The sequence below is a fragment of the Calonectris borealis genome, chromosome 36 (assembly GCF_964195595.1).
Source record: "Calonectris borealis chromosome 36, bCalBor7.hap1.2, whole genome shotgun sequence".
Classification (NCBI taxonomy): Eukaryota; Metazoa; Chordata; class Aves; order Procellariiformes; family Procellariidae; genus Calonectris; species Calonectris borealis.
This window is the reverse complement of record NC_134347.1, coordinates 435,481-448,441: the sequence shown is the minus strand read 5'-3', so window position 1 is coordinate 448,441 and position 12,961 is coordinate 435,481. Positions and strand designations below refer to the sequence as shown.

At 64.6% G+C, this 12,961-nt stretch overlaps 1 protein-coding gene across 1 annotated transcript; it reads right to left on the bottom strand.

Annotated features, from left to right (window-relative positions):
• Positions 1–4,088: 4,088 nt before the first annotated feature.
• On the bottom strand, positions 4,089–12,961 carry LOC142074420 (uncharacterized). The gene is given in 6 exon segments (XM_075135037.1): positions 4,089–5,403; positions 5,620–5,658; positions 5,783–5,875; positions 7,042–7,236; positions 7,239–7,321; positions 12,781–12,961. Coding segments are annotated over 6 exon segments (981 nt in total). The 5' UTR covers positions 12,879–12,961; the 3' UTR covers positions 4,089–4,930.

Sequence of the window (12,961 nt, the reverse complement as noted above, 5' to 3'; positions counted from 1 at the left end):
GGGAGGCACTGGGACCAGTACGGGGTGGCAGTGGGAGGAACTGGGACTGGGAGGAACTGGGACCAGTATGGGGTGCTACTGGGAGGCACTGGGACCGGGATGGGCTGGCACTGGGAGGAACTGGGACCAGTACGGGGTGGTACTGGGGACCAGTATGGGGTGACATTGGGACTGGGAAGGCACTGGAACCAGTAAGGGGTGGCACTGGGAGGTACTGGGAGGCACTGGGACCAGTGTGGGGGGGCACTGGGGGGCACTGGGAGGAACTGGGACCAGTATGGGGGTGGTACTGGGGGGGCACTGGGACTGGGATGGGCTGTTACTGGGTGGAACTGGGACCAGTATGGGGTGGCACTGGGACTGGGAGGAACTAGGCCCAGTACGGGGTGGCACTGGGAGGTACTGGGAGGTACTGGGACCAGTACAGAGTGATACTGGGAGGCACTGGGACTGGGATGGCTGGCACTGGGAGGAACTGGGACCAGTATGGGGTGGTACTGGGAGGAACTGGGACCAGTATGGGTGGTACTGGGAGGAACTGGGCCCAGTACCGGGTGTTACTGGGACGTACTGGGAGGCACTGGGACCAGTCCGGGCTGACACTGGGACTGGGCGGGCCGGTGCCACCCTGGTTACACCCAGCGCCAGCCAATAGCAGAAGCCCCGGCCCAGCGCCATCCAATCAGAGCGCATCATCCTGTACGGGGGGGGGGGGGGGGCGGGAGAGGAGGCGTGGCTCCACCAAGCCCCGCCCCGGAGGCAGCGGCGCGGGGCTGCACGTGCGCTCAGCGTAACCGCCCCGCCCTCTTCCGGGGGGCGGGGTCTTACCCGGACGCCTGGGTCCCCCCCCTCCGGGGGGGACCCAGGCGTCCGGGTAAAGCCCGCCCCCCTCGAGGCCCCGCCCCCAGAAGCCCCGCCCCCTCGAGGCCCCGCCCCCTGGGGGAGGGGCGCGGTGGCTATTTTTAACCCCGTGTCCCCGCGTGCCCCGCACGGGTGGGGGAGGGGCGCTGCTCGCACACGCGTGTGCAAGACCCGGGGGGTGGGGGGGGGGCGGGGAGGGGGCGTGGCCCGGCCCCTTGCACGAGGGTTTGCACGAGCCCCCCACGTGACCCGGCCTCTCTCTCTCTCCCCCCCCTCCCCGCCCTCAGCAACAACCGCCGAGCCGCGCACCGATTGGCTGCTGCCGCCGGGACGTCACGGCAGGGCGCGCCGGCCCGTTTCCATGGCAACGAGGAGGGGCGGGGGGGGGCCCCGACGCGGGGGGGGGCGGGGGAGGTTGGGGCCTTAAAAAGGAGGTTTTGACCCCAAAAATGAGGGTTTGGGCCCCAAAACTGCGGGGTTGGCCCCAAAACTGCGGGGTTTACCCTAAAAAGGGGGGATTGGACCCTAAAAAGGGGGGATTGGACCCCAAAAATGACGTTTTGGACCCTCAAAACGTGGGTTTGGAAACGATAAATGAGGCTTCGGGCCCTAAAAATGAGGGTTTGGACCCAAAAAGGAGGCTTTGGACCCGATATATGGAGCTTTGGGCCCCGAAAAAGAAGCTTTTGGCCTTAAAAATGAGGTTTGAAAGCCTAAAAATGAGGTTTTCTACCCTCAACAGGGGGGTTCGGACCCTAAAATGTCACTTTGGGCCCTAAAAATGAGGGTTTGGACCCTCAAAATTTGGGTTTGGAAACTATAAACGAGATTTTGAACCCTAAAACTGGGGCTTTGGACCCAAAAATGAGGGTTTGGGCCCTAAAAATGAGGCTTTGAACACTGAAAGGGGGTTTGGACCCCAAAAATCTGGGTTTGGGGTCTTAAAAGTGGGGCTTTGGACCCAAAAATGGGGGTTTGGACCTGAAAATGAGGGTTTGGCCCCAAAAATGAGGGTTTGGAGCTGATAAATGGAGATTTGGACCCTAAAAAGAGGCTTTTGGCCCTAAAAATGAGGGGTTTGACCCTAAAAAGGGGGGTTCGGACCCTAAAAATGAGGGTTTGGGCCCAAAAATGAGGCCTTGAACACTAAAAGGGGGGTTCAGACCTGAAAATGTGGGGTTTGGGCCTAAAAAACGGGGCTTTGGCCCCAAAAAGAGGGTTTCAGTCCAAAATGAGCTTTTGGCCCCAAAAATGAGGGGGTTCGACCTAAAAGGGGGGCTCAGACCTCAAAAATGTGGGTTTGGGCCCTCAAATGAGGTTTAGACCCCCAAAAAAGGGGTTTCAGCCCTAAAAACGGGGCTTTGAACACTAAAGCGCAGGGTTTTAACCCAAAATGGAGGGTTTGAGGCCTAAAAAAATGAAGGTTTGGGCCTGGAAATGCGGCATCAGCCCCTAAAAATGCGGGTTCTGACCCTGAAAATGCGGGTTCTGACCCTGAAAATGCAGGTTCTGACCCTAAAAATGCAGGTTTTGACCCTGAAAATGCGGATTCTGACCCTAAAAATGCAGGTTTTGACCCTAAAAATGCGGGTTCTGACCCTAAAAATGCAGGTTCTGACCCTAAAAATGCGGGTTCTGACCCTGAAATGCAGGTTCTGACCCTAAAAACGCAGGTTCTGACCCTAAAAACGCGGGTTCTGACCCTAAAAATGCGGGTTCTGACCCTGAAAATGCAGGTTCTGACCCTAAAAACGCAGGTTCTGACCCTAAAAATGCGGGTTCTGACCCTGAAAATGCGGGTTCTGACCCCAAAACTGCGGCTTTGGGCCCTAAAAGGGGGGGTTGGGCCCTAAAAAGGAGCATTTGGGGCCTCGAGGTTTGGGGCTGGAACCTGGGAACGAGGCTTCGGGCCGGGGGGGGTGGGGCCTTCCGGGGGTGTGAGACGGGTGACGCGTGAGGGGGTGACGGGGGTGACACGGGTGACGGAGTGCGTGACGTGTGGCGGGTGTGGCCCGTGTGGTGGGCGGGACACGTGTGATAGCGTGACACGTGATGGGTGTGACACGTGACAGGGTGTGTGACGTGATGGGTGTGACATGTGTGATGGGGCGTGTCACATGTGATGGGTGTGACATGTGACACGTGATGGGGCGTGACGTGCAATGGGGTGACGGGATGGGCGTGACACGTGTGACACGTGATGGGTGTGACACGTGACGGGGTGTGTGACACGTGATGGGTGTGACACGTGTGATGGGGCATGTGACGTGTGGTGGGGTGTGACACGTGACGGGGTGTGTGAAATGTGATGGGGTGTGACATGTGACACGTGATGGGTGTGACACATGTGATGGGGTGAGACATGCAATGGGGTGACACGTGACAGGTGTGACACGTGACAGGTGTGACGTGATGGGTGTGACACGTGATGGGTGTGACACGTGTGATGGGGTGTGAGACATGCAATGGGGTGACACGTGACAGGTGTGACACATGTGACGTGATGGGTGTGACGTGACGGGTGTGACACGTGTGATGGGTGTGGAGACATGCAATGGGGTGACATGTGATGGGTGTGACACGTGTGACGTGCGATGGGGTGACACGTGATGGGTGTGACACGGGATGGGTGTGACACATGACGGGTGTGACACGTGTGACGTGCGATGGGGTGACACGTGATGGGTGTGGACACGGGATGGGTGTGGACACGTGACGGGTGTGACACGTGTGACGTGCAATGGGGTGTCACGTGACGGGTGTGACACGGGATGGGTGTGACACGTGACGGGGTGTGACAGGGGCGCGTGACAAGCGGGGCAGGGTGGGGGGGCGGGGTGGGGCGGGGCGTGACACGGGACGGCGTGACGCGGCTGTCGGCGTGTGACACACGTGACGCGGGGCGTGTGACACGCGTGACCCCTCCCCCACCCGGCTCGGAGTCCCCGCCCATCTGGGCCCCTCCCCCCCCAGTTCCCACGGGCCCTGGGGGTCCCCGTCGCCACGGCAACGGTGTTGCCCTCCCCCCGTCATGGCGGTTGCCATGGCAACGCCCCCTCCATCCCCCGTCGCCGTGGCAACACCGCCCCCACCCCGTTTGCCACCTCCCAGCCACTAGGAGGTGTCCTAAGCCCCTCCCCCTACAGGCCCCGCCCCATAGGCCCTGCCCCACAATAGGCCCGCCCCCCCCGGTTGATTGACGTTTGAGGTGGGCGGAGCCGACTGCCACAAGAACTCTCTATAATCGCCAGGGGTTGGACAGGAAGTGCCCGCCAAGCCCGCCCCTCCCAGAACAGGAAGTCCCGCCCCCCAGCGGCATCACACAGGAAGTCCCAGCCGGCGGCTTTGGGCCCAAACAGGAAGTCCGCCTCTTCCCCGGCCTGCGCAGGAAGTCCTGGGCATCACTTCCGGCCCACACAGGAAGTCCCGCCTCTCCAGGCCCCAAACAGGAAGTCCCGCCTCTCCTGGCTGGCGGTGTCCCGCCTCTTCCTGCCCAGACAGGAAGTCCCACCTCGCCGATGCCCAGGCACAGCAGGAAGTCCCCGTCCGCAGTGTGATGTCACTTCCTGTCCACAGGCGTCTGGGTCCCTCCGGGAGGTGGCGGCCATTTTGCAGCACCGCTACGGCGACAAAGCCCCTCCCCCGCTGCCCTCGGGGGGGGGCGTGACTGAGGAAGCCCGCCTTCCATCACACGGGCGGGGCTTCCCCACAGCCAATAAAGGCGTGGGGGCACCAAGCCCGCACCAAGCCCCGCCCACTCCCGGGAGTGACGCCTCAAAGCTGGGGAAGCTCCGCCCCCCCCCGGCTCAAGCTCTTCCCCCAGGGGTGAACCACGCCCACACTGGGTGAAGCCCCGCCCCTCAGACTAGGCCACGACCATTGGCTAGGCCACGCCCCCTTTGGTTGGGCCACACCCCCTAGGCTAGGCCACACCCCCTAGGCAATATCACATGCCCAGGATAGGCCGTGCGCTCTATGCTAGGTCCCGCCCCCTAGGTAGACCACACCCCCAAGGTAGGTCACACCCCTCGATAGACCACACCTCCCCGGACAGGCCCCGCCCCCTGGGCTAGGCCCCGCCCCACCAGCATCCGGGATTAACCCCTTCCCGCCTGGCCTGGAGGCTCCTGGGGGGGTGAGGGGGGGGCACCATTTTGGGGGTCCCGAGGGGGTGGAGCCTCCGCGAGCTGGGTGTGTCCCTCCATTTTGGGGGAGGGGCGTGTCTCCCCGGGGAGGCCCCGCCCTCCCCTCCCCTCCCCCCCTCATACCTTGTAGTAGGCGGGGGGGGCGGCGGGGGGGGGCAGGTCGCGGAGGGGGCAAGCGGGGGCGGGGCAGGAGGGGGCGGGGCAGGCAGGGCGGGGCCGGGGCACCCCCCGGGGGGTTTTGGGGGGTCGCCGAGGGCGACGTCGCCACCACAGGGCCCCCCCCGCCCCCGCCAGGGCCAGCAGAGCCGCCGCCCCTCCCCCCGCCCCCCCGCCACCGCCCGCCCCCGCGGGGGGGGAGGGCCCGGGCCTGGGGCGGGGCTCGTCTGATTGGCTGGGCCTGGAGGGGGGGGGGAGGGGAGAGGTGGGGGAGGGTCAGGGGGACCCAGGCGTCCGGGACCCGCCCCTCCCCCCATCCCCCCCCCACCCAAAAGGGGACCCGGGTGTCCGGGGGACCCCCGCCCCTCCCCCCATGACCTCCCCCTCCCCTCACCCCTCCCCCCATAACCTTCCCCTCCCCCCCCGGTGACCCCTCCCCCCCTCCCCTCCCCCGTACCTGCCCCCTCCTGCTCCAGCGCCGGCCCAGACCCAGGTCCTGGGGGGGGGGGAGAGGGGAGGGGGGGGGAGGGGTGAGCGAGGGATCCAGGGGTGCCCCTCCCCCCCCCCCAGGGGTGCCCCTCCCCCCCCGGGGGTGCCCCTCCCCCCCCCGCGGGGCTCACGCTGTCCGACGCGCAGGGTGACCCTCATGGCGCGGGTGAGACAGGCCCCGCCCTGGCGGTTCTCCAGCCCCTCGGGGGTCCCGTCCGAGGTCGCTGCGGGGGAGAGTGATGTCATCGATGAGGTCAACGACCCTCCATGCCCTTCCCCCCCCCCCCCACGCCCCTCTACTCGGTGACATCACAGCCCGGTGACATCACAGCCGGTGACACGTCCTCGGTGGGTGATGTCAACATCCCGGTGACACCTCTCCATGATGTCACCGCCCGGTGACACCTCCCCGGTGATGTCACAGCCCGGTGACACCTCCCCGGTGATGTCAGCGCCCCAGTGTCACCTCCCTCTGTCACGGATTGATGATGTAATAACGGTGCCGAGACCCCCCAGACACCTTCCTACTGCTCTTGCCTTCTTGCAGCATCACCCCGATGACCTCACCACCCCGATGACCTCACCACCCCGATGACATCACAGGGGCCTCACTCATGATGTAATAGCCCTGCCGACACCTCTCCAAACGCCTTCCTACCGATGTCACCTCCCCATCATCTCACCCTGATGACATCACTCCCCGCCAGCACCTCCCTGATGACATCACTACCCATGATGACATCACAGGCGACTCCCTGATGATGCAATAACTGTGCCGACACCCCTCCAAATGCCTTCCTCCCATTGTCACTTCCCCACGCCGTCACCCCGCCGACATCACTCCCCTCCAGCACCTCCCTGATGACATCACCAGCCCCAGTGATGTCACCACCCCGATGACATCGCGAGGGTCTCCCCGATGATGTCATAACGATGCTAACACCTCTCCAAAAACCTTCCTCCCACCATCACCTCCCCACGCCGTCGCCCCGCCACTGACATCGCTCCCCTCCAGCACCTCCCTGGTGACATCACCTGCCCCTGTGACATCAGCACCCCTGGATGACATCAGGGGCGACTCCCTGATGATGCAATAACTGTACTGACACCCCTTCGAATGCCTTCCTCCCACTGTCACCCCACCGCCATCACTCCCCTCCAGTGCCTCCCTTGTGACATCACCCGCCCCAGTGACATCACCGCCCCAATGACATCACTGATGATGTCATAACGATGCTAACACCCCTCCAAACACCTTCCTCCCCCACCCCCCGTCAGCTCCCCTCGCCGGCGCCGCCCCCGCCGCCATCACTCCCCTCCAGCGCCTCCCTGGTGACATCACACCCACCCCCCCCCCCCTCCCCCCCGGATGACCTCACGGGCGACTCACTGATGATGTAATAATCATGGAGGCGCCGGAACTCGTGACCCCAGAGGTTGGGGCTGAACTCCTGGAACTTGATGGTGAAGCGGACGTCGCGGTGGGGGCGGTCGCAGGTGAGGAGCAGGGTGGGGGCGGGGGGCACCTGGCAGCGCCGCGCCTGGGCCCCGCCCACCAGGTAGAGCTTGTAGTACTCGTACCCCCCCCCGCGCCCCCCGCCCCCGGGCACACCAGGTCCAGGCGGTCGCCGATTTGGGGGTACAGGACGTAGCCCCCCGCCGCCAGGAACCTGCCGGAGAGAGGAAAGGGGGGGGGGGGGGAAGGAGGGTGAGGGGGGGAGGGGCACCCGGATGCCTGGGAACCCCCCCCCCGCAAGGGGCAGGATGGAGCCCCTCCCCTCCCCCCAGGAACCCTCTGAAATGGGGGTGGGGGGGTCGCCCGGACACCTGGGTCCCATTTTTGGGGGTCCCCTGGAGGGGGGAGGGGCTGGGACCCCCCCCAAGAGACAAGATGGAGCCCCCTCCCCCCCAGGAACCCTTTGATATGGGTGGGGGAGGGGGTGGGGGGTCCCCGGACGCCTGGGTCCCATTTTGGGGGTCCCCGGACACCTGGGTTCCCTGGGGGGGAGGGGGGGCTTGGACACCCCCAAGGGGCAGGATGGAGCCCCTCCCCCCCCCCAGGAACCCTCTGAAATAGGGGGGAGGGGGGAGGTCCCTGGACACCGGGGGGGGGAGGGGAGGGGGGGGGTCAGATCCTCCCCCAAGAGGTGCCACAGAGCCCCCCCTCCCCCACTGGGGAGCTGCTGAAATGGAGGGGGGGAGGGGACACCTGGGTCCCCTGGGGGGAGGGGTGCTGGGACCCCTCCCCCCCATCAGGAACCCTCTGAAATTGGGGGGGGGCGGGCACCCCGACGCCTGGGTCGTCCCTCCCCCCCCGCAGACACCCCCTCCTCCCCTCCCCCCTTCCCCCCCCCCCGGGGGAGCCAGGCGTGCGGGGTGGGGGAGGGGAGGCGGCAGCGCCAGCGTTGCCATGGCAACAGGGAGCTGCTGCCCAACCCCCCCCCCCCCAAAAAAAGGGGACCCAGGAGTGCGGGGGGCACCCAACAGGCTGTTGTGTCACCGTGTCCCTACACCTGTCACCGTGTCACACCCCCAGGGTGTCACCCCGTGTCACCGTGAACGGTGTCACATGCACCCCTGCCGTGTCACAGCCGCTCAGCGTGTCACACACAAACGGAGTCACACGCACACCGGGTCACACCGTGTCACACGGTGTCTCACACACACGGTGTCACGCCGCGTCACACATGCTGAGTCACACACGCTCACCGTGTCACACGCGCTCACACGGTGTCACGCGCGCTCACGCAGTCACACCCGCACGGTGTGTCACGTGTACACACACACACACACACGGAGTCACACCCGCACGGTGTCATATGGACTCACCCACACCTGCACAGTGTCACCCGCTCTCACACACACAGTCACACCCGCACAGCATGTCACACACACTGTCACACCTGCAGCGTGTCACACACGTGCTCGCACACACACACAGAGCAGAAGGACCCAAACAACACCTGCACGCACACACACACACCCCCTCCCCAACACCCCCCCAACACCCCAACCGCAGCCTGACACCCAGCTCACAGGGTTACACACACACCCCCCCCCACCCCGACACTGTCACACACACACAGACACGCAAACACACCCAGCACGCGTGACACACACACACCCCCCCAACACCCAGCAGAAAGCACAACATCCCACTGGACAGCCTGAGATACACCCGCACACTCACACACACACCCCCCCAAGACACTCACACACAGGCAACACACTCACACCCCCCACACACATCCCCAAGACACTCACACCCCCCCCAACACTCACACACACACACAGAGCTCCTCGAGACACTCACACACCCCAACACACACACTCACACCCAACACTCACACCCTGACACACCCCAGCAACCCCCCAAGACACTCACCCCCCCAACTCTCTTACACACCCACACTCACACCCCAACACACACCCACACTCACACCCCAACACACACCCACACTCACACTCAGACACACACCCCCGCACACACACAACACAACCCCCAAGACACTCACACCCCCCGACACACACACCCCCCCGACACACACTCACACCCAACACTCACACCCTGACACACACACCCCCCCAACACACACACTCACACACCCCCGACACCCCCAAGACACCCACACGCACCCCGCAATGCTCTCTTACACACACACACTCTCACACACAACCCCCCACGACACACCCCCACGCTCCCCACCAACACCCAGCAGGGAGCACAACACCCCACCGGACAGCCTGAGACACACCCGCACACTCACACACACACACCCCCCCCCAAGACACTCACACACCCCAACACACACACACATCCAACACACTCACACCCAGACACACACACCCTGACAACCCCCAAGACACTCACACCCCCCCAGCGCACTCACACACACCCAACACACACCCACACTCTCACACACCCCCACCCCCACTAACACCCAACAGGGAGCACAACACCCCACCGGACAGCCTGAGACACACTCGCACACTCACACCACCCCCCCCAGGACTCACACACACCCCACCTTGAGACACTCACACCCCCCAACACACGCACTCACACCCAACACACATCCCTGAAGACACTCACACACCCCCCGACAGCCATGCTCACGCCCAACACTCACACCCAGACACCCCCCCCCCAAAACACACACACCCCGACACCCCCCAAGACACTCACACCCCTCTGACACACTCACACCCCTCTGACACACTCACACACACCCCCAACAGTCACACACCCCCCCTCGAAACACTCACACGCCCCGATCCACGCACTCACACCCAACACACACGCACTCACACACCCCCCTGCAATGCTCTCTTACACCCCCCAACACCCCCCCAACACCCCCAGACACTCACACCACCCCTGACACACTCACACACCCCCCCAACACTCACACACACACAGAGCCCCTTCAGACACTCACACCCCCGACACACACTCACACCCAACACTCACACAGAAACACACCCAACACACACACAACACCCCCCGAGACACTCACACCCCCCCAACACACACACATGCACCCCCACAACGCTCTCTTACACACACACTCACACCAACACCCAGCAGGGAGCACAACACCCCACCGCACAGCCTGAGATACCCCTGCACACACACCCACACCCCAAAGACACTCACACCCCCCGCAACACTCACCCCCACCCCCTTGAGACACTCACATACCCCGATACACACACTCACACCCAACACTCACAGAAACACCCCCAACACACACACAACACCCCCCGAGGCACTCACACACCCCCAACACACACACTCACACCCTCCCGACACACTCACACGCACCCCTGCAACGCTCTCTTACCCCCCCCAACTCACACACCCCAACAGTCCCCAAGACACTCACACCCCCCAACACCCTCACACACACACACACATTCACACACACCCCCGAGACACTCACACACCCCGACACACACACACTCACACCCAACACTCGCACACAACCCCCGAGACACACACACACTCACACACGACACCCCCAAGACCCTCACACCCCCCAACACACACGCACTCACACCCAACACGCTCACACTGACACACACCCCCCCTTGCACACCCCCACAATGCTCTTACACACACCCACACTCACACCCCCACCCCCGACACTCCCCCTGTCAGCAGGCAGCCGGTGCCTGACACACAGACACGTCCCTGCCAGACAGTCGGTGTCTGACACCCCCCGCCCCCCACACCCCCCCAACACCCTGTGCCTGACACAATCGCAACCCGTGTGTCACACACACAAACCCCCCCCGCACACCCACTTGTCGAACAGTCGCACCCCCGGGTGCGTCACACACGGCCACAACCACCCCCACGTCTCGCACACACAGACGTGTCGCACACCCCGTCACACACAACCACACGCCGTGACACACAGTGTCACACCCCCACGCACGGTGTCACACATGGTGTCACACACACACACACGAGGTCAGGCGCAGCGTTACGCAGGTGTTCATGGTGTCACGCGGTGTCACGCAGTGTCACACAATCATGGTGTGACACACATGGTTACACACGTTCACGGTGTCACACACACGTTCACACTGTCATGGTGTCACACATGGTGTCACACACACTCTTGGTGTCACACACGGTGTCATACACACGCTGACGGTGTCACATGCTGTCACCCACACTCATAGTATCAGTGTTATTACACCCAGTGTCACACACACAGTGTCAGGCACAGTGTCACACACACGCTTATGGTGTCACACACTCGCAGTGTCATATGGTGTCACCCCCACGCTCATGGTCTCAGTGTAACACACATGTTCATGGTGTCACACCCGCATTTATGGTGTTGTGTCACACACGCAATGTCACACCCACATCCATGGTGTTACACACACATTCACCATGTCACCCACCCTCGCGGTATCAGTGTCACACACACGGTCACGGTGTCACACCCCGGCGTCACACACATACACACACCCGGTGTCACCCCCATACTCATGGTATCGGTGTCACACACACATTCACGGTGTCACACGCTCACTGTGTCACCCGCTGTCACCCCCACACTCATGGTATCGGTGTCACACCCATGTTCATGGTGTCACGCACACGTTCACGGTGTCACACACACACAGTGTCACCCCTCCCCCGGGTGTCACGCAGCCACCCGCACCCTGTGTCCCCGTCCCCACTCACCGCGTCTCGGGGTGACCTGGGGGGGCTGAACCGGCCCCACACGACCCCCAGACCCCCCCCCCAATCCCCTCAGAGCCCCCCGGTTCCCCTCAGCCCCCCCTGGATCCCCTCAGCTCCCCCAGTTCCCCTCAGCCCCCCCCAATCGCCTCAAACCCCCCCCCCATCCCCTCAGACCCCCTCCCCCGGGTCCCTCAAGACCCCCTGGTTCCCACCTTTTCTTCTCAGAGCCCCCCAGTTCCCCTCAGCCCCCCCCAATCGCCTCAAACTCCCCCCCGATCCCCTCAGCCCCCCCAGTTCCCGCCTTTTCCCCTCAGCCCCCCCGGGTCCCCTCAGCCCCCCCCAGTTCCCCTCAGCCCCCCGGGTCCCCTCAGCCCCCCCCAGTTCCCCTCAGCCCCCCCCCAGTTCCCGCCTTTTCCCCTCAGCCCCCCCGGTTCCCCTCAGCCCCCGCCCCGGTTCCCCTCAGACCCCCCCGGGTCTCTCAGCCCCCCGGGTCCCCTCAGCCCCCCCCAGTTCCCGCCTTTTCCCCTCAGCCCCCCGGGTCCCCTCAGCCTCCCGGGTCCCCTCAGCCCCCGCCCCGGTTCCCCTCAGCCCCCCCCGGTTCCCCTCAGCCCCCCGGGTCCCCTCAGACCCCCCAGTTCCCGCCTTTTCCCCTCAGCCCCCCCGGTTCCCCTCAGCCCCCCGGGTCCCCTCAGACCCCCCAGTTCCCGCCTTTTCCCCTCAGAACCCCGGGTCCCCTCAGCCCCCGCCCCGGTTCCCCTCAGCCCCCCGGTTCCCCTCAGCCCCCCCCGGGTCTCTCAGCCCCCCGGGTCCCCTCAGCCCCCCCCCCAGTTCCCGCCTTTTCCCCTCAGCCCCCCCGGGTCCCCTCAGCCCCCCCGGTTCCCCTCAGCCCCCGCCCCGGTTCTTCCCCCCCCCTTCCCCGCTCACCGGCGGTTCCCCGTGTGCCAGACCACCGGCTCCAGGCTGAGCCCCGCCGCCCCCGCGCCCAGCACGGCCACCAGCAGCGCCGCGCACCGCCCCGCCATCCCGCCCGACGCGGGGGGGGGACGACGGCCCCGGGCATCGGCCGGACCCGGCCCCGGCTGCGATCGCCGCCGGCTGCGGTGGG